The sequence below is a fragment of the Danio aesculapii genome, chromosome 9, assembly GCF_903798145.1.
Source record: "Danio aesculapii chromosome 9, fDanAes4.1, whole genome shotgun sequence".
Lineage (NCBI taxonomy): Eukaryota > Metazoa > Chordata > Actinopteri > Cypriniformes > Danionidae > Danio > Danio aesculapii.
Window position 1 is genome coordinate 1,133,638 of NC_079443.1, and position 22,500 is coordinate 1,156,137.

At 41.9% G+C, this 22,500-nt stretch overlaps 1 protein-coding gene across 8 annotated transcripts in view; it reads left to right on the plus strand.

Annotated features, from left to right (window-relative positions):
* Window positions 1-22,500, plus strand: part of zmp:0000001200 (dedicator of cytokinesis protein 9) — a 139,704-nt gene that overhangs the window by 62,375 nt on the left and 54,829 nt on the right. For all 8 annotated transcript variants that reach the window (XR_008838318.1, XM_056464650.1, XM_056464651.1 and 5 more), the window contains exons 4-19: window positions 2,673-2,755; window positions 3,166-3,235; window positions 6,264-6,359; window positions 6,490-6,624; window positions 11,473-11,647; window positions 13,086-13,138; window positions 13,344-13,418; window positions 14,756-14,896; window positions 15,323-15,505; window positions 15,682-15,804; window positions 16,811-16,893; window positions 17,949-18,071; window positions 18,296-18,375; window positions 20,362-20,549; window positions 20,883-20,948; window positions 22,038-22,130. Coding sequence is in view for 7 of the 8 variants with exons in the window: in XM_056464650.1 (XP_056320625.1) it covers window positions 2,673-2,755; window positions 3,166-3,235; window positions 6,264-6,359; window positions 6,490-6,624; window positions 11,473-11,647; window positions 13,086-13,138; window positions 13,344-13,418; window positions 14,756-14,896; window positions 15,323-15,505; window positions 15,682-15,804; window positions 16,811-16,893; window positions 17,949-18,071; window positions 18,296-18,375; window positions 20,362-20,549; window positions 20,883-20,948; window positions 22,038-22,130 (1,767 nt within the window). In the remaining variant the exon portion in view is untranslated. The remainder of the gene's footprint in view (window positions 1-2,672; window positions 2,756-3,165; window positions 3,236-6,263; window positions 6,360-6,489; window positions 6,625-11,472; window positions 11,648-13,085; window positions 13,139-13,343; window positions 13,419-14,755; window positions 14,897-15,322; window positions 15,506-15,681; window positions 15,805-16,810; window positions 16,894-17,948; window positions 18,072-18,295; window positions 18,376-20,361; window positions 20,550-20,882; window positions 20,949-22,037; window positions 22,131-22,500) is intronic.

The following is a 22,500-nucleotide window of genomic DNA, read 5'->3' on the forward strand; positions in this document are numbered from 1 at the left end:
TGTATCCGAGATCTTGTCCTTTCAGTCGTGACCCAAAGCTTATGACTATAGGTGAGAGTAGGAACGTTGACTGACAGACAGGTATATCAACCGCACTACTGCTGCCGCTGTACCAATCCGCCTGTCAATCTCACGCTCCATCCTTCCCTCACTCCTGAACAAAACTCCAAGATACTTGAACTCCTCCAACCTGGATACTTAAACATATACTTCAAAATTACCTAAGTACACTTCATAAAATGGGCTTAAAGTGTTCTTGTGCTGATGTGCGTGTGTGAATATTGAGTGTTTCCTCTGGTTTTGATCTATAAAAAGCTCTGTTTTTCCTCCGTTCACCTATGAGAGCTGGTTTTTCCTGCTCCTGCCTTTCATCTCCTCTCCGCTCTTCCTGAAAAAATCAGATTGGACAGAGAGTAAAGCACTGAGGGAATTAATGAGGTCTCTCCGAGCACAGAGATGCTAAACACTGAGCCAGAAGAAGAAGTGTCCTGCTGGAGAACGGAGCTGTGCTTGCAGTGTTTGCCCCCCTGAATATTTTATTCCTTCATTTCTGTTTAACAGAGAGCAGATTTGCCCAACACGTTTATAATCATAATAGTTTAATAACTCATCTCTAATATCTGATTTATTTTCTCTCCAGCATGTAATTGTAATCGCGAGACCATGTAGAGACAGAATGCTATTGTGTAAATAAGATATCACATATGGCTATTTAGCTTGTTTATTAAAAGAAGTTGTGATCTGGCGCTGTATATGAAATACAATTAGCTTGACTTCAAGGGGGGCGGGAGAAAGCCGTTGGGAGGGCGGGGCGCCCCACTAATATAGTGGTAGGGGAAACACTGAACAGCAAACATCCCAGCAGGCGCAAGACGTCAACATGATGTCAGGTTGACGTTGTACCCACCATCTTGGAGACGTTGCATTTTGTTTGGAATTGAAAATCAGGTTGACGTCAGAACTCAACGTCACGCTGACATCAATGTCCAACGTCAAATTATAATCAACCAAATATCGTTACTACTATGGCATCTATCAATATGTTATACATCTATCTATGTATAAAATACATTGGATTTTGGTTGCCATACCTGATGAATAAATGTCAGTATTTGACGTCAATATGATGTTGGTTTAAGATGTTGGCTCAATGTTGGATTTTGGTCACATTCCAACAACCTAAAATCAACCAAATATCAACTTCTATTGATGTTACAGCTTGGCGTTGTGTGGGTGTTCCCACTATGACGTCTATCAGACGTATTTTGGTTGCCATACCTGATGAATAAATGTCAGTATTTGACGTCAATTTGATGTTGGTTTAAGATGTTGGCTCAATGTTGGATTTTGGTCACTTTCCAACACAACCTAAAATCAACCAAATATCAACATCTATTGATGTTACAACTTGATGTTGAGTCAACGTTACCACTATGACGTCTATCAGACGTTGGATTTTGGTTGCCATACCTAACAAATAAATGTCAGTCTTTGACGTCAATATGATGTTGGTTTAAGATGTTGGCTCGATGTTGGATTTTGGTCACTTTCTAACACAACCTAAAAACAACCAAATATCAATGTCTATTGATGTTACAGCTTGACGTTGTATGAACGTTACCATATGACATCTATCAGACGTTGGATTTTGGTTGCGATACCTGATGAATAAATTTCAGTATTTGACATCAATATGATGTTGGTTTAAGATGTTGGCTCAATGTTGGATTTTGGTCACATTCCAACACAACCTAAAATCAACCAAATATCAACGTCTAATGATGTTAAATCTTGACGTTGTGTGGATGTTACCACTATGACGTCTATGAGACATTTGATTTTGGTTGCCAGATGAATAAATGTCAGTATTTGACGTCAATATGATGTTGGTTTAAGATGTTGACTCAACGTTGGATTTTGGTCACTTTCCAACACAACCTAAAATCAACCAAATATCAACGTCTAATGATGTTAAAGCTTGACGTTGTGTGGATGTTACCACTATGACGTCTATCAGAAGTTTGATTTTGGTTGCCAGATGAATAAATGTCAGTATTTGATGTTAATATGATGTTGGTTTAAGATGTTGGCTCAATGTTGGATTTTGTTCACTTTCCAATACAACCTAAAATCAACCAAATATCAACATCTATGGATGTTACAGCTTGACGTTGTGTCAACGTTATCACTATGACTTCCATCAGATGTTGGATTTTGGTTGCCATACCTGATGAATAAATGTCAGTATTTGACGTCAATATGATGTTGGTTTAAGATGTTGGCTCAACGTTGGATTTTGGTTACTTTCCAACACAACATAAAATCAACCAAATATCAACGTCTATTGAGCTCATTATTGGACGTCAAATTAACTTTGTCCTTAGATGCTGGCTAGACATGGAATTTTGGTATTAACGTCTTATGATGTTGTGTGTCTGCTGGGACATCAGGCTAAATAATTTTAATAAATCATTGAATCAATCACTCGGCTGTCTTCATTTGTTGTTTTAATCGTACACATACCGCAGGAACGGTGTTGCAGAACATTTTGAAACCTTGACTTTTCCAAACCGCGGTATACCTTGAAAACGGTTATCATCCCACGCTTGGTGTGTGTGTGGTTGTGTAAGTCTATGTGTGTGTGTACTGATGATGCTGTGTTTGTCCCTCAGTGCATCAAGTCCTACATATCAGACTGGCATGTGGTCAGCTACAGATATGAGGATTACTCTGGAGACTTCCGGCAGCTCCCCAGGTACATCCACCAGCAGAGACGTGTTCTGACCTGTGTGTGACTGATTATAGAGCGCGCCATGAGTGTGTCACTGCTCATCTGTCCTGTGTGTGTGTGCGTTGAGTGCGTGTGTAAGTGTCTGTGAATGTCTGTTTATGTTTGTTTGTTTTTTTGTGTGTGCGTGTGTGTGTGTGTGTGTGTGTGTGTGCGCGTGTGTGTGCGTGTGTGTGTGTTTCTGTCTCTCTCTCTTTCTCGGTGTGTGTATCGACCAGATTATTGTATGTAAATAAATGTCCTATTAGTCTTTTGAGTGTTCAGTAAATGCTGTGTGAATCTGAATGTGTGTGTGTGTGTGTGTGTGTGTGTGTGTGTGTGTGTGTGTGTGTGTGTGTGTGTGTGTGTGTTTTGGTTTGTGTTTGTTTTGCTCTCAGCAAAGTGTCCAGACCTGATCATTTACCACAGCATGTGTTTGAGGTGGATGAAGACGTGGATAAAGACGAGGTAAAACACACACACACACACACACACACACACACACACACACACACACACACACACACACACACACACACACACACACACACACACAGTCTGACCCTCTAATTTTCAATCCACCACTGCATGTACTAGAATCAGGTTCACATACTATAAGAGGAGTGTGTTTTTGTGACAGACGTCCACAGTATGACAACAAAATGGCTGTGACAGAACACACACACACACACACACACACACACACACAAATAATCATTCATTCATTCAATTTCCTTCAGCCTACTCTCCTCTTTATCAGGGGTCGCCACAGCAGAATGAACCGCCAACTATTCCAGCATATGTTTACACAGCGGATGCCCTTCCAGCTGCAACCCAGTACTGGGAAACACCCATACAAACTCATTCTCTCACACACACACACACACACACACACTACGGCCAATGTAGTTCATCAATTCCTCTATAGCGCATGTGTTTGGACCGTGAGGGAAACTGTTAGACTGTACTTCAGTATTGGGACACACTGTACAAACAGTGCATGTAATTTCATCTAGATAATGTTTAATCTTATTCTCATACCATTTTTGTACAATTTGTGCAACATAGATAATGCAGATTCCTCCCAAACTGATTATCAGCTTGAAGCACATTAAACCCTGTGTGCTGAAAATCAAGCTTTACCATTGTTTACATGTGTGTCTGGTGCTTTAAATATGTTAAAAACAAGCCATTTTCCTCCTAAAGGTGACCGGCTGTGTTATTACTTATTTTTACATGCTGTAGTATAAGTTTCTGATGAGTTTTAGCTCAAAATAACATATGTTATTTATTATAGCATGCTATAGCAACAAACAAAAAAAAATGTGTGTGTGTCTCTTTAAATGCAAATGTGCTGCTGACCCCGCCCTGTTTCCAGAAGGAGGCGGAGCCTTTACAGCCTGTTCTTTTATCTTTGTTTACATGTGTGTCTGGTGTTTTTAATATTTTAAAAACAAGCCTTAACGGAGACCTGCTGTGTTATTACCCCCTTTTACAAGCTGCAGTAGGCAGCACGGTGGCGCAGTGGGTGCTCCGGTTTCCCCCACAGTCCAAACACATGCGCTATAGGGGAATTGATGAACTAAATTGGCCGTAGTGTGTGTGTTTGTGAATAAAAGCAGTTTTAATAGTTTTAAAGCCATTTTAATGTCAATATTATTAGTCCCCTTCAGCAATATTAGTTTTGGATTGTCTCCAGAATAAACCACTGTTATACAATGACTTGCCTAATTAGCCTAACTTTACCCTAATTACCCTAGTTAAGCCTTTCCATGTCACTTTAAGCTGAATACTAGTGTCTTGAAGAATATCTAGTCTAATATTATTGACGACACGGTGGCTCAGTGGTTAGTTTAACATGCGGCTCTTTTACATGTGCACACATTTGGGCTAAAATAATCAGCGTGACTCAATCTGGAGCGGGACGTTGATTAGCAGCGGTAGATATGTGGGCTGCATTCGGGGAAAGAAGAATTCTGGGAAGGGCGAGGCGGAAAGTTTAACGTCGGGTCATCAGATTTGATTTGACGTCCATTCTGGGAAAGCCTGGAGTTCAGATCCAGCATTGCTGAGGTTGTTCATGTGTTTGTTCTGATGGGACAGCTCTCTGATGGTGAAACGCACAGCTGTAAATGTGCTCCCAAATGCAGTTGTGATAGAAATCTGATCACTCAAACAACCTAAATCCTTGGTGTCAGAGATTCAACAAGCTACTGGAAATATTCCTCAGAGATTTTGCTCCATATTGACATGATAGCATCACACAGTTGCTGCAGATTTGTCGGCTGCACATCCATGATGCCAATCTCCCGTTCCACCACATCCCAAAGGTGCTCTATTGGATTGAGCTCTAGTGACTGTGGAGGCCATTTGAGTACAGTGAACTCATTGTCATGTTCAAGAAACCAGTCTGAGATGATTCACGCTTTATGACATGGAGCGTTATCCTGCTGGAAGTAGCCATCAGAAGATGGAGACACTGTGCTCATAAAGGGATGGACATGGTCAGCAACAATACTCAGGTAGGCTGTGGCGTTGACACCATGCTCAATTGGTACTAATGGACCCAAAGAAAATCTCCCCCACACCATTACACCACCACCACCAGCAGCCTGAACCGCTGATACAAGGCAGGATGGATCCATGCTTTCATGTTGTTGATGCCAAATTCTGAGCCGAGCATCCGAATGTGGCAGCAGAAATGGAGACTCATCAGACCAGGCAACGTTTCTCCAATCTTCTATTGTCCAGTTTTGGTGAGCCTGTGTGAATTGTAGCCTCAGTTTCCTGTTCTAAGCTGACAGGAGCGGCACCCGGTGTGGTCTTCTGCTGCTGTAGCCCATCCGCCTCAAGGTTGGACGTGTTGTGTGTTCAGAGATGCTCTTCTGCAGACCTCGGTTGTAACGAGTGCTTATTTGAGTTACTGTTGCCTTTCTATCAGCTGGAACCAGTCTGGCCATTCTCCTCTGACCTCTGGCATCAACAAGGCATTTGCGCCCACAGAACTGCCGCTCACTGGATATTTCCTCTGTGTCGGACCATTCTCTGTAAACCCTAGAGATGGTTGTGCGTGAAAATCCCAGTAGATCAGCAGTTTCTGAAATACTCAGAGCAGCCCGTCTGGCAGCAACAACCATGCCACGTTCAGTCACTTAAATCCCCATTCTTCCCCATTCTGATGCTCGCTTAAAATCAAAGCATTTTTCAGTCCTGGTCCATACTGGAGTTTGCCGGGTCCTGTCTGGACAGCTCAGATAATATGTGTTTGTTTAGTTGTATGAGGTGAAACATCCAGACTCCCTCTGCCCACACACACACACACACACACACGTGTGTGTGTGTGTGTGTGTGCGTGTGTGTTCTGGAATGTATTTATCTGTTCTGTTGTGCGTCTGGATTCTGCTCTTTCTCTCTTCTTTCACTCCCACTGTACTGTGTGTGTGTGCGCTCATAAGTAATTGTGTGTGTGTGTGTGTGTGTGTGTGTGCATGTGCAGGACACAGCATCTCTGGGCTCTCAGAAGGGTGGTCTGATAAAGCAGGGCTGGCTTCATAAAGGAAACGTCAACAGCGCCATCAGCGTCACCATGAGGGTGAGTTCACTCTGCAGGTGTTATGTCTACACACACACACACACACACACACACACACACACACACACACACACACACACACACGCGTTTGTGTTCCTCACCTCATTGACACTCTTGCTCTGTCTGTCAGTCTTTCAAAAGGAGATATTTCCAGCTGTCGCAGCTGAGCGACGGATCCTACAACCTCAACTTCTACAAGGACGAGAAGATCAACAAAGAGCCCAAAGGAACCATCTTCCTGGACTCCTGCATGGGGGTGGTGCAGGTGTGAACACACACACACACACACATTTGCACACACATATATGTACATTTATTCATTCATTTTCCTTCAGCCTAGTTCCTTATTCATCAGGGATCCCCACAGCGGAATGAACCACCAACTATGCCAGCATATGTTTTACACAGCGGATGCCCTTCCAGCTGCAACCCAGTACTGGAAAACACCCACACACACACTCATACACTACGGCCAATTTAGTTAATCAATTCCCCTATAGTGCATGTGTTTGGACTGTGGGAGAAACCGGAGCACCCGGAGGAAACCCACACCAACGCAGGGAGAACATGCAAACTCCACACAGAAACACACACTGACCCAGCCGAGACTCGAACCAGCGACCTTCTTACTGTGAGGCGACAGTGCTAACCACTGCATATATAATATAATATTAATGAAACAAAAGGGCACTTTAATGCCAAGAGAGGCACTGTTATGATTGTTTAAGAGCTCTTATGAAAATATCAGATTTAATAATTCACATTAAAGTACTTTTAACTGTGACGAATCTGTCGTGCTTTAAGAACGACACTAATATTTAAACACATTGTGCATATGTTCTGTAGAAATGATAGGCTCAGCTGTAATTTTAATCACTCTGAAGCTCATTAGGCAAAATAAAGGCAAGATTATTATAATTAAATTAAATTAAATATAGGTGGGCATAGATTAATTTTTTAAATCTAGATTAATCTCACTGTACTCTTGGAGTTAATCTAGATTAAAATGGCTCAGTTGAGTTCTGCAGAAGGCATTCAGAATATGTGTGTTACCCAAATAATGCCTAAAAGTAAGTCTTTGAGAACGGGTTTCTCAAGCCAGGTGGCGCATTAGACCAGGGGCTTATCTCCTGTTTCCAAAATGCATCACTGCTGGAGAAACTGCTGAAAACTTTATCAAAATTAATGATGTTCAATAAGATGTGCTTGTGTTTACTCACTGTTTATTTAGTTAAACATGAACTATAGGCCTACATAAGATCCAAACAGCCATTTCTGATTACCTTAATCTGACTGAAGTCATAACTGAACTAAACAGAAACACACACACACACACACACACACACACACACACACACACACACACACACACACACACACATCACGAAATGCGGAAGTTTATTCTTTCCATTGGTGCGTTATTAAACTCCATAACACTCTCACCAGTCCTTACTCCTTATTTGCGTCTAATACCCCAGTTTGTCACGGGGGCATGAATGAAATGTTCATGAGTGAAGGTGAAACTGCCGAACTGCAGTTAAAGTCACCCAAAATTACAGGAAACTCTTATATGAGAGCACTTCACGTAAACACCTTCATTATATTATCGTCTATTAAGGCAAATAACTAGACTACAGATGTCCATGTGAGCGTAGTCAGGAGTGTCATTGAAGTAAGTGAAAGATCCAGAAGGGCGTCCTGCTGAATTGATTCAGAAGGGCACTGTTTAATCGGCTCACCGGTTTGACCTTCATTCACCGTCATTGATTTTAAAACGCAGCCGCTCCATTTTATCTGTGTTTTACTGGAACACATGAACTCTACAGGTGCCTGATAGATAGATGTGGAGCGAACATTAATCAGATTCACTCTAGTGAACTGCAGCCATGTTAGCACGTCACGTTTGATCTGGTCATTTCACAGTAGGAACACACACAGGTTCCAAGACTCGTTCTCGCCCCCTACAGTGCAATTTGGTCAGGTATACATCAGCGCTAAAATATCAAGGTGGAAGTCATCATAGCTTGCGTAGAACAGACCCAGCTCCCAACACAACTCTGAGAATAGATTAACGGCGATATGTATTTTCAGAATGCAGAGACACACACTGAATGTGTTTTATTATTACTGAAATGACAAATAATACAGAGAACAGATGCTGCATGTAAATGTTTATTAACTTGAAGCTGAATGTATGATTCAGGAGGTGGAGACATCAGTACAGTGGGAGTCTTTAAGTCAATATTTTCATGACTAAATGTCCCTAAATATACATACAAACATTATTTTTAATACTGTAAATCATTTGCAGGTGAACTATTTCTCTTATACACTCATATACACTTCTTTCTGTAAGAGGAAGACTGATTGCTTCTAGGTAAAAAGTGTAACGGTTATCTTCACTACTTTAGTGAGCAGCACACATTGGTAACTCATTTGTGGTCTCTGTTTGAGTGCTCTGATGGGTCAGGGTCAAAGGTCAGAGGGGAAGAGTGCTAATTAAACGGACACAACTCATTACACATAATGACAGAGTGCCGTATGAAGGGTGTGACGGTACCTACGGGTGATTACGACCACAGCTTCCAGAAATTCCTCTCTGAAATAGCCCAGCTGTGGGTGTAGTGCTTTATTTTGGGAGTGGATGTGGAAAAATGAGTCCTCAGAGGGAAGGTTTATCAATTATCAAAACACAGGGAGCTGCTTTATTTACCTTCCCATCATGCTCAGCTCCATAAATACACACACACACACCTTCCCATCTGATCTCACCCTGCAGTTCTGCCATGAAGAACACTTTAACATACTTTCATGATGGAAATAACAGCTGAGTGTACAATTTCGGGAGTTTTTTCTGGTGTTTTAATTTCACTTAAACGATTAACAGATTAAACTAAGCAAGTTTTAAAGTCTTGATTCAAACCTGTAAACTCATTTTAAACCTGTTTTAATACACTGTCAATCTTCAGTCGTCATTTTAATTCTGTTGTTTTTATTTCTTTTACTCAACGTGAATACTTTATGATTATTTTGATCCTCCTTGATTATTTAAAACACATTCAATTATCATAGTGTATGAAATAATAATAATATAATATATATATATTAGTGGTGGGTCGTTATTGGCGGTAATGTGCTGCGTTAACGTGAGACTCTTATCGTGTAATAAAAAAATATCGCCGTTAATCTATTCTCAAAGTTGTGTTGGGAGCTGGGTCTGTTCTACGCAAGCTATGATGACTTCCACCTTGATATTTTAGCGCTGATGTGTACCTGACCGAATTGCACTGTAGGGGGCGAGAACGAGTCTTGGAACCTGTGTGTGTTCCTACTGTGAAATGACCAGATCAAACGTGACGTGCTAACATGGCTGCAGTTCACGAGAGTGAATCTGATTAACGTTCGCTCCACATCTATCTATCAGGCACCTGTAGAGTTCATGTGTTCCAGTAAAACACAGATAAAATGGAGCGGCTGCTTTTTAAAATCAATGACGGTGAATGAAGGTCAAACCGGTGAGCCGATTAAACAGTGCCCTTCTGAATCAAATCAGCAGGACGCCCTTCTGGATCTTTCACTTACTTCAATGACACTCCTGACTACACTCACATGGACATCTGTAGTCTAGTTATTTGCCTTAATAGACGATAATATAATGAAGGTGTTTACGTGAAGTGCTCTCATGTAAGAGTTTCCTGTAATTTTGGGTGACTTTAACTGCAGTTCGGCAGTTTCACCTTCACTCATGAACATTTCATTCATGCCCCCGTGACAAACTGGGTATTAGACGCAAATAAGGAGTAAGGACTGGTGAGAGTGTTGTGGAATTTAATAACGCACCAATGGAAAGAATAAACTTCCGCATTTCGTGATGTGTGTGTGTGTGTGTGTGTGGAGAAACGTCCTACATGATGGTAATAGTTTGATGGCGGTGTTTACTTCAATAATGCCACTAATATCTGCATACTCCACATGTCTATATTCCATTTCTGTTTAGTTCAGTTACGACTTCAGCCGTGTCATGGGTCAGGTTTGATCAAGTCTCAATCTGTTGTATGCTTCAGCTGTTATGCATTACTCACCTATTGCCATTTGATCTAATTCACCCCTCTGCTTATACTTGTCTTGTTACTCATTGCCAAATTATTGTGTTGTTTAAAGCTTACGGACCCTCAACCACTGCTCTGTGCTGTTCTAGTCCAATCCATCATCATCATCATCATCATCATCATCTATAATGTTTACTCTTTGCTTACCTGTGATCTGCGCGGTCATCTCACTGTGGAATCCAGCTCCTCATCTGCGCTCGCCTGCTCCAGGACTCGCTTCACAGCCGTTGTTCTTCTTTAATTAAATAAAGGACTCACTTTGAACGTTATTCCTCTCTGTTTTCTGTCCGAGCCAAGTCGGATTAGGGTCATCAGAAATCGCTGTTTGGATCTTATGTAGGCCTACAATTCATGTTTAATGAATAAACAGTGAGTAAACACAAGCACATCTTACTGAACATCATTAATTTTGATAAAGTTTTCAGCAGTTTCTCAAGCAGTGATGCATTTAGGAAACAGGAGATAAGCCCCTGGTCTAATGCGCCACCTGGCTTGAGAAACCCGTTCTCAAAGACTTACTTTTAGGCATTATTTGGGTAGCACACATATTCTGAATGCCTTCGGCAGAATTCAAATGAGCCATTTTAATCTGGATAAATTCCAAGAGTACAGTGAGATTAATCTAGATTAAAAAAATTAATCTAAGCCCACCTATAATATATATATATAGTACAGTACAGTCATTAGTGGCAGCTAGGCATGGGCCTCAGTATCAGATTGGTATGATAATCTTGGATAAAAATATCAGGTTTTCACAGTACTTTGATTACTGCTCTAAAATATGTTCGTTTAAAATGTCTGGGTGAAAACAACCTCCCCCCCCCCATTGAACACAATACTACACTGTTTCTGTGTTATCGTCCAATGCCTAGTGGCAGCCCTAGCTTTAATGCATTTCCATTGTCTGCAAACATGTCACTGATATGTCTCAGCTGTAGTGAATGTGAGTTAGTTTTGAGCTCTCTCTGCATGTTGTGTAATGCTGTGAGCGTCTCTGTGTGCAGAACAATCGCGTGCGCAGGTTTGCGTTCGAGCTGAAGATGCAGGATAAGAGCGCGTATGTTCTGGCTGCGGACTCAGAGGGCGAGATGGACGAGTGGATCAACACGCTCAACAAAATCCTCAACAGCAGCTTCGAGCTCGCCATGCAGGACAAGAGGAACGGAGACCTGCACGACGGTCGGACTCTGCTCAGTTTAAATGCACACACTCAATAACAACTTGGTTTATGCGCTAAACTGGAATGTTTCATAAACATTTGTGAATGAAGCAGCGTTTCCATCCAATGAGTCAAACAGAAGAAAATCATTCTGATGATCAGGAGCAAATATCATGCAGAGATATCACACACTCAATAGAAAAATCTAAGAAATTATATATATCACAAGCTACTTCATCTCTCAAAAGACAACGTTTTAACCTACATGATCTTCATCAGTTTATTAGGTACACCTGTCTATCTGCTTGTTAACGCACATTTCTAATCAGCCAATCACATGGCAGCAGCTCACTGCATTTAGGCATGTAGACATGGTCAAGACGATCTGCTGCAGTTCAAAGCGAGCATCAGAATGGGGAAGAAAGGGGATTTAAGAGACTTTGAACGTGGCATGGTTGTTGAGTATTTCAGAAACTGCTGATCTACTGGGATTTTCACGCACAACCATCTCTAGGGTTTACAGAGAATGGTCCGACACAGAGGAAATATCCAGTGAGCGGCAGTTCTGTGGGCGCAAATGCCTTGTTGATGCCAGAGGTCAGAGGAGAATGGCCAGACTGGTTCCAGCTGATAGAAAGGCGACAGTAACTCAAATAAGCACTCGTTACAACCGAGGTCTGCAGAAGAGCATCTCTGAACACACAACACGTCCAACCTTGAGGCAGATGGGCAACAGCAGCAGAAGACCACACCGGGTGCCGCTCCTGTCAGCTAAGAACAGGAAACTGAGGCTACAATTCACACAGGCTCACCAAAACTGGACAATAGAAGATTGGAGAAACGTTGCCTGGTCTGATGAGTCTCCATTTCTGCTGCCACATTCGGATGCTCGGGTAAGAATTTGGCCTCAACAACATGAAAGCATGGATCCATCCTGCCTAGTTTCAACAGTTTAGGCTGGTGGTGGTCTGGTGTGGACCCATTTTGGGTCCATTAGTACCAATTGAGCATGGTGTCAACCCCACAGCCTACCTGAGTATTGTTGCTGACCATGTCCATCCCTTTATGAGCACAGTGTCTCCATCTTCTGATGGCTACTTCCAGCAGGATAACACTCCATGTCATAAAGCGTGAATCATCTCAGACTGGTTTCTTGAATATGACAATGAGTTCACTGTACTCAAATGGCCTCCACAGTCACCAGAGCTCAATCTAATAGAGCACCTTTGGGATGTGGTGGAACGCGAGATTGGCACTTCTCTCAGCAATATTTCTCAGTGTTTAGCAGGAAGTGGTGATTCTCTTCTCTTGTGTTTCTCATTGGATGGAAGCGCTGCTTTAGTCACTAATGTTTTATGTAATATTCCAGTTTTGTATATAAATACGATTCACATCTTTGCATGGAAACACACCTAGTGTAGTGTGGTCTATTGAGGTTTTTCTGTCTGTGTGTTGTAGATGATGAACAATCGAAGAGCGATCACTCCTCCAGCAGTATGGACAGTTTTCAGGTATGCAACATGGTTATTGAGTTGAGGAGAAACTGAACTGAACAGTAATGTTGTCACAGCAGTCTTGAATGGAAAGTTTCTTGAAATCCGTGTTCTTGTCATAAATCTCTAGAGACGTATTGTAAAAAGGGCCATAATAGACTGACTGTGCTTGCTGGATGTGTAAATAACGGAGCGTGATCTGTGTGCTGCTGTGTTTCTCCAGAGCGCCAAAGACATCGAGAGCAAGATGAGGAACGAGACACGATTGAAACTCTTCACACTGGACCCAGAGCTGCAGGTACAGCAGAGACAAGCACATAATAACACACACTATAGCTGCAGAGGAGAGATCAATACACTCACTCACTCACTGATTGATTTATTGATTGATTGATTAAAGGGAGAGAAGCAGACTGATTGCAGATTAATTTATAGATTGATTGATTGATTGACTTTGTTGGTTTATTAATTGATTGATTAAAGGAAGAGAAGCAGACTGATTGCAGATTGATTGATTGATTGATTGATTGATTGATTGACTTTGTTGGTTGATTGATTGATTGATTGATTAATTGATTAAAGGAAGAGAATCAGACTGATTGCAGATTGATTGATTGATTGATTGGTTGGTTGAATTGTTTGTTTGATTAAAGAAAAGGATTGATTGCTAAATTGCTTGACTACCTGATCACTTGATTGCTTAATTGATTGGGTGACAGATTGAATGATTGATTGATTGGATTATTGATAGTGTGATAGACTGTTTGACTGTTTAATTGATTGATTGATTGATTGATTGATTGATTGATTGATTGATTGATTGATTGATTGATTGATTGATTGATTGATTGATTGATTGATTGATTGATTGATTGATTGATTGATTGATTGATTGATTGACTCGTTGACTGGTTGGATGTAGATTTATTGATTTGACTCATTGACTTGTTTGATTAATTGGTAAATTGATTGAATGATCGATTGATAGACTTGTTGGTTGATGGTTAATTGATTGATTGATTGATTGATTGATTGATTGATTGATTGATTGATTGATTGATTGATCGATTGTTTGACTGCTTAACTGATTAAATGACTGAATGATTAGTTGGTTGACTGATTGCCTTTTTGATTTAGGGACTTATTGATTGACTGGTCGGATGTAGATTGATTGATTGGTGTTTTGACTCATTGACTTGTCTGATTGGTAGATTGATTGAATAATTGATTGATAGACTATGGTTGATTGGTTGGTGGTTGCTTGATTGACTTTGTTGATTGATTGATTGGTCGATTCATTGACTTATTGATAGATTGTTTAACTGCTTAATTAATTGAATAATTAATTGACCAATTGAATGATTGATTCATTGACTCATTGACTTGTTTGCTTGATTAATAAATGGCTTAATTGTTTGAATAATTGATTGATTGACTGTGTTGATTGATTGAATGATGCATTGACTTGATTGACTTATTGATCAACTTTTTAATTTACTTTAATTGATTGATTGATTGATTGATTGATTGATTGATTGATTGATTGATTGATTGATTGATTGATTGATTGATTGATTGATTGATTGATCGATCGATTGATCGATTGATCGTTTGACTCATCATTCCTCCACTCAGAAACTGGACTTCTCCGGGATCGAGCCTGATGTAAAACCCTTCGAGGAGAAGTTTGGCAAGCGGATCTTAGTGAACTGCAACGATCTGTCCTTCAACCTGCAGAGCTGCGTGGCGGAGAATGAAGAGGGGCCGACCACTAACGTAACTCATCTCACTCATCCTTGGCCTTGAAGTAATCCGAGGTGTTTTGTAATGCAGTGTGTATGATGGCAGGACAGGAAATCTGACATTATTCTCTATTCTGTCTGCCGTTATCAGCCTCACACTATTTATTTATTTTCTTTAATCTGAAAGTCTTGATAACACCATCCTGGAGTTTTTATTTGAACAAATAGGATTGGGTCAAAAGGATTTGGTGTACTCACCCATTCACTGCTCTCTAAGTAAACATATCAGAAAATTATCCTGGAACTTGTGATTATTATAAGTCTATTCAGTGACCAAATAAAACTTATTTGACCAAAAAAAGAGTTGACCAACTATGACTATGACTACTGGACATGTGAAAAAGGTCAATATAGTGAAGAGTGCTGCTGAATAATTTAAAGTAATGGCTCTGTGTTTCAGGTGGAGCCGTTCTTCGTGTCTCTGTCTCTGTTTGACATCCAGAGCGGCCGTAAGATCTCGTCAGATTTCCACGTGGACATGAACCATCCGTCAGTGAAGGCTCTGCTGGGTAATTCAGAAGCAGAGACTCCGCAACCCAGAGAAAACAACCCAGCAGAGAGCGCTGTTCACTACCCACGCCAGGTCAGACAACTTACACAACACCTGGAGCATAACTGAGAGACACACACACCACTGGAGGCATTTTAGGAACATCTAATTAAGCCTTGTGTATTGTTCAGATTGACTCCTCTTTGGTTATGTTGGGGGCTGTTTTTGCCTTATTGACCTCCATTGTGTGTGTGTGTGTGTGTGTGTAGGGAGTGTTTTCCGTGACCTGTCCGCATCCTGACATCTTCCTAGTGGCTCGGATAGAGAAGGTTCTACAGGGAGGAATCACACACTGCGCTGAGCCGTACATGAAGAGCTCAGACTCTGCTAAGGTACAGCTGTGAGCATGTGTGTGTGTGTGTGTGTGTGTGCATGTGTGTGGATAAAACCAGATGTTGGCGGTGTGTTTTTAAAGCTTTGATGTTTTTGGATCAGAGCTTCAGATATCCCACCACCAACCACAACCCCGCACACACCCCTCAACACACACAGACACAAACACACACACACTCCGCCTAGAGATTTTCCTACTCTTTCCATTAGGTGTGTGTTATAGAGATATCATTTAGTAACTCGTCACCCCCTCCAGGTGAGATATGGGGTGATAATAAGAAAGTGTCTGGTGCAAATGAGCAGAACTGGTGCTAGTGCCTGTTAATGTGTGAGAGTGTGTTTTCTACAGGTGGTTTGTCCAGCCCACTGGCACTCAGAAATGCACAATGTTTTGAGTTTGTCGTGTAATGTGTTTTGGAGGGGATCATATAAATTAGATGTATTGCTGTAATGTAAATCTCCCAGTAATCCTAAAATCAAAACAGCACACAGATAATGTTCTCTAACTCTCTGAAACAGACTAATTGAGCCTAATTGTGGTGTTTTGGTGACTGTCGCTTTAAATTCAAATGAGATTGTGCTCTTTTCAGAAGAGGGCGGAGCTACAGATGCCTGTGTGTCAGCATAGTGGCTGATTCAAACACTCTAATGGCTAATGGACAGACGGCTGCTTCTCACTCAGGGCTGCTGTTTATGCTAATGAGGGAGAGATGGGCACTAGTGGGCGGGGCTTTCCCCCTCTGATGACATCATTTAAAGGGAGAATGTCAATCAAAGTGTTTCTGTTTCTGTTTTCATCAAGTCTGATTAGAAACAAACACGATTAATTCATGTTTATCATTAGAGGCTGGAGATATTCACACACTGCTGATGCAGAACTGGGGTTAAACCCCTTATAACAGTCATTTTTGCATAAGATAATCCACAGAAATGTCCCATAGAGACGCTCTAACCTGAGGTCTGCTGGTCTTCATTAGTGTGATTGTTGGCTTCTTCTGTCTTCAGGCGGCTCAGAAGGTCTTGAAGAACGCTAAGATGGCCTGCAGTCGTCTGGGTCAGTACCGAATGCCGTTTGCGTGGGCCGCCAGGTGAGAAACGCACTGTATGATGAGGAAAACACACCTCCTGACACACACACACACCTGCATGCCTCACAGCAAGAAGGTCACTGGTTCGAGCCTCGGCTGGCTCAGTTGGCTTTTCTGTGTGGAGTTTGCATGTTCTCCCTGCGTTCATGTGGGTTTCCTCCGGGTGCTTCGATTTCACAGTCCAAACACATGCGGTACAGGTGAATTGGGTAGGCTAAATTGTCTGTAGTGTATGAGTGTGAATGAGAGTGTGTGGTTGTTTCCCAGAGATGGGTTGCGGCTGGAAGGGCATCCGCTGTGTAAAAATGTGCTGGATAAGTTGGTGGTTCATTCCGCTGTGGCGACCCCGGATTAATAAGGGAACTAAGCCGAAAAGAAAATAAATGAATGAAGATACAATTCAGAATTGAGAAACTGCCATCAGTATACTTCAGATTCTGCTATGTGACTTAATATAATTACAATATTCGCCACAGCGGAATGAACCGCCAACTAATCCAGCACATGTTTTACACAGTGGATGCCCTTCCAGCTGCAACCCATCAATGGGAAACATCCACATATACATTACGGTCAAGCCTACCCAATTCCCCTATGTTACGACCACAGTCACAACATTAAATGAGGGAAAAACCCAAACGGATCGGTCTAGGGGTTTTATTAACTGAATAACTGAATGTAAACAAAGTGTGGGGAGTAAACACAATAAACGAAGGCTGAACACGAATGGAGCACAACTCCACGTCTGGACGGCCGCTCAAATCCCCGTCACTGAAATGCAGCTGGCGATCAATGGTCTGCAGGTGCGGAGGAATCAACTTAATCAAAACACAAACAGCAACAAAACACTAGAGGGCGACAAAGTAACATAAATAAATAAATAATAAATACATGGACATGTGACACCCTATAGCGCATGTGTTTGGACTGTGGGGGAAACCGGAGCACCCGGAGTAAACCCACACTAATAGTAGACACATGGCATTAGACAGCAGCAGATGATGTGTGTTTGTCCTTCTCCTCTCATTCTGTATGTATGTGTGTGTGTGTGTCAGGGCGGTGTTTAAGGACGCGTCGGGGACAGTGGACAAGAGCGCTCGTTTCTCTGCTCTGTACAGGCAGGACGGGAACAAACTCACCAATGAGGACGTGTTCAAGCTTCTGGCGGACTTCAAGAAGTCAGTTTCAAACTCACACACTCCAGTAATAACAATAACACACACACACTCACAGAGTTTCAGGTGTTCAGTGTTTGCTTGACCTGCAGATCAGTGCTGTACACACTTCTGTTAGACACACACACACACACACACGATCATATTGTTTGAGGAACAGAATATTGTGCGTTTCAGCACTCACTCGTGTGTGTATTTCACCTCCTCTGTGTTTTCTCTCCTCTCAGGCCAGAAAAGATGGCCAAGCTGCCTGTGATTCTGGGTAATTTGGATGTTACGGTTGATAACGTCGCTCCAGATCTGCCTAGTAAGACTTTATTTGCTCAAACATTCCCTCATGTTTTCTTATAAGACATATATACACATATATAAATTAGCAGAGACCACATGATGCTGTTTTTGAAGGCCTTTATTTTCCTTCTGCTATACATCTGTTCACAGCATGTCTGAAATACTCAGAGGTGTGTTTCCACAATGCCATCGTTACACAATCAAGAGTACAAGTTCTGTCGTTACATAGTTCAGCGATTCAGTGTTTCCCTAATCCATCGCTCCAACAAACATTCACAAACAGCAAAACAACATAATATTGAGTTTTGATCTACACTTCTAGAGCTGTGTAGAAGCAGAGCTCCTGGCTGTGTCCTATTGTCAGTTATCCCCCTATTTCTCTCACACACTTCACCATACTTACATGCATACATGTGATTTTAACCCGATTATTTAACTTGACTTTACTTGATAATGACTTCGACTTGACTTGACTTGACTTGACTTGGTTTGACTTGGCTTGGTTTGACTTGGCTTGGTTTGACTTGACTTGGTTTGACTTGACTTGACTTGACTTGACTTGACTTGACTTGACTTGACTTGACTTGACTTGACTTGACTTGACTTGACTTGACTTGACTTGGTTTGACTTGGCTTGGTTTGACTTGGCTTGGTTTGACTTGGCTTGGTTTGACTTGACTTGACTTGACTTGACTTGACTTGACTTGACTTGACTTGACTTGGTTTGACTTGGCTTGGTTTGACTTGGCTTGGTTTGACTTGGCTTGGTTTGACTTGGCTTGGTTTGACTTGACTTGACTTGACTTGACTTGACTTGACTTGACTTGACTTGACTTGACTTGACTTGACTTGACTTGACTTGGTTTGACTTGGCTTGACTTGACTTGACTTGACTTGACTTGACTTGACTTGACTTGACTTGACTTGACTTGACTTGACTTGACTTGACTTGACTTGGCTTGGCTTGGCTTGACTTGACCTGGTTTGGCTTGGCTTGGCTTGGCTTGGCTTGGCTTGGCTTGGCTTGGCTTGGTTTGACTTGGCTTGGTTTGACTTGACTTGACTTGACTTGACTTGACTTGACTTGGTTTGACTTGACTTGGCTTGGCTTGGCTTGGCTTGGCTTGGCTTGGCTTGGCTTGGCTTGGCTTGGCTTGGCTTGGTTTGACTTGACTTGACTTGACCTGACCTGACCTGACCTGACCTGACCTGACCTGACCTGACCTGACCTGACCTGACCTGACCTGTCTTGTCTTGTCTTGGCTTGGCTTGGCTTGGCTTGTCTTGTCTTGTCTTGTCTTGTCTTGTCTTGTCTTGACTTGACTTGACTTGACTTGACTTGTCTTGTCTTGACTTGTCTTGACTTGACTTGACTTGACTTGACTTGACTTGACTTGACTTGACTTGACTTGACTTGGCTTGGCTTGGCTTGGCTTGACTTGGCATGTCTTGTCTTGTCTTGGCTTGGCTTGGCTTGGCTTGACATTGACTTGATTTGATGTTGACAATGACATACTTGACACAACATTGACTTGACTTTACATTGACTTAACTTAAATTAATATTTACTTAACCTTGACTTGACTTGACTTGACTTGACTTGACTTGACTTGACCTGACTTGACTTGACTTGACTTGACTTGACTTGACTTGACTTGACTTGACTTGACTTGACCTGACTTGACCTGACTTGACTTGACCTGACTTGACTTGACTTGACTTGACTTGACTTGACTTGTCTTCAGATTGACATCACTTAGTTGACTTGGCATTTACTTCAAATTGACTTGATTTGACTTCACATTTACTTGACCTTGACCTTGTATTGTCTTGACTTGGCTTACCATATCAGCTTGAGTGAGAGCAGATTCTGACAGCGCAGATAAATCAGACCCAGCTTCACGAGCTTGACTATATTAAAGTGCTCTACACTGCGTCCTGTGTTTATGGTCTGTATTGTTGATGTCGCTCAGCTGATGTTGCCCTCTGCGTTTGTGCACAGATTGTGTCACGCCGTCCTATTTTCCTCTGCGTCAGATGGATGGATTGGAGCGGGGCCGGCTGGTGTTTGAGGTGGAGGAGTTTGTGCCGTCCATCGCTAAATGCTCTCAGCCTTTCACCGTTTACAACAATCACCTGTACGTTTATCCACGACAGCTGAAATACGACGGCCAGAAGACCTTCACCAAGGTAAGAGGGGTTTTCTCAACTTCTTTTCTGAACTGGTTTTGTTTTATAGTGCAGTATTAGAGAAAGGCTAAAACTGACATGTGAAAACCAATGGGTTTGCATCCATCAGAGAGAAAAGAACTCTCAGCTACTCTTCTCTGATTGGTCAGATGGCCCAGTCTGTTGTGATTGGTCAGAAACCAAACATGTATTACTATATATTAAGTAAAAAGTAACTGATTCTGATTGACTGAGTTCCACAACAGTCAGTCATTGTTTATAGATGCTGTAAAAGATTAGATTTATATTAGAAGCAAAAATAATGTACTGTATGCTTTCCTCATTTGTTTACAGGCTCGAAACATTGCTCTGTGTGTGGAATTCAGAGATTCAGATGAAGAGGATGCTCTGCCACTGAAGGCATTACACACACTCACACACACACACATGTATATACACACACTTACAAGTACACATATACACAATTGGGTGTCACGGTGGCGCAGTGAGTAGCACTATTGCCTCACAGCAAGAAGGTCACTGGTTCGAGTCCCAGCTGGGTCAGTTGGCATTTCTGTGTAGAGTTTGCATGTTCTTCCCATGTCAGCGTGGGTTTCCTCCGGGTGCTCCGGTTTCCCCCACAGTCCAAACACATGCGCTATAGGGGAATTGATGAACTAAGTTAGCCATAGTGTATGTGTGTGAGTGAGTGTGTATGGGTGTTTCCTAGTACTGGGTTGCGGCTGAAAGGGCATCCGCTGCATAAAACATATGCTGGATAAGTTGGTGGTTCATTCCGCTGTGGTGACCCCTGATAAATAAAGGGACTAAGCCGAAAAGAAAATGAATGAATGAATATACACAATCACACACATACACACACACACATACAAATGCACACACAAACATACATACACACACAGACACACATATATACATACAAACATGTGCACATACAAACATATATACACAGACACACACACACACACACACACACACACATATAGGCACACATATATACACGCGCACACATAAACACACACACACAAACACACATACAAATGCACACACAAACATACATACACACACAGACACACATATATACATACAAACATGTGCACATACAAACATATACACACACACACACACACACACACACACACACAGACACACACACATATAGGCACACACGCGCACACATAAACACACACACACAAACACACATACAAATGCACACACATAAACACGCACACGCACACACACACACACGCACGCACACACACATAACTGAACTCATTCAGCGTAGTGATATGAAGGTCTAATGCGCTCAAAACTTGCCGGAACTACTTCAGCTGTGTGTTGATCTGAATCTGAAACAGCTCAGCAGGATACATTGAAATAATCTTCCAGAATATTACAGCCTTTACTTTTAGCACTGAATGTTAGTGTATTACCATTTCTGTAGAGCTGAATGACTGTGTGATGTGTGTGTGTGTGTGTGTCTGTCAGTGTATATACGGGCGTCCCGGCGGGCCGCTGTTCTGCAAGAAAGCGTTTGCTGCAGTGTTACACCATCAGCAGAACCCAGAGTTTTATGAGGAGGTGAGCTGCTCTCCTGTGTGTGCGTGCGTGTGCGTGCGTGCGTGTGTGTGCGTGTGTGTATGCATATGTGTTTGTGTGTGTGCATGTGTGTGTGTTTGTGTGTGTGCATGTGTGTGTGTTTGTGTGTGTGTGTGCGTGCATGTGTATAAGTGTGGGTGTATGCGTATGTGTTTGTGTGTGTATACGTGTGTGTATATATGTGTGTGTGTGTGTGTGCGTATATGTGTTTGTGTGTATATATGTGTGTGGGTGTGTTTATATATGTGTGTGTTTATTAGTGTGCATATGTGTGTGTGAGTGTATGTGTGTGTTTATATGTGAGTGTATATATATGTGTGTGTGTGTGTTTATATATATATATGCGTTAAAT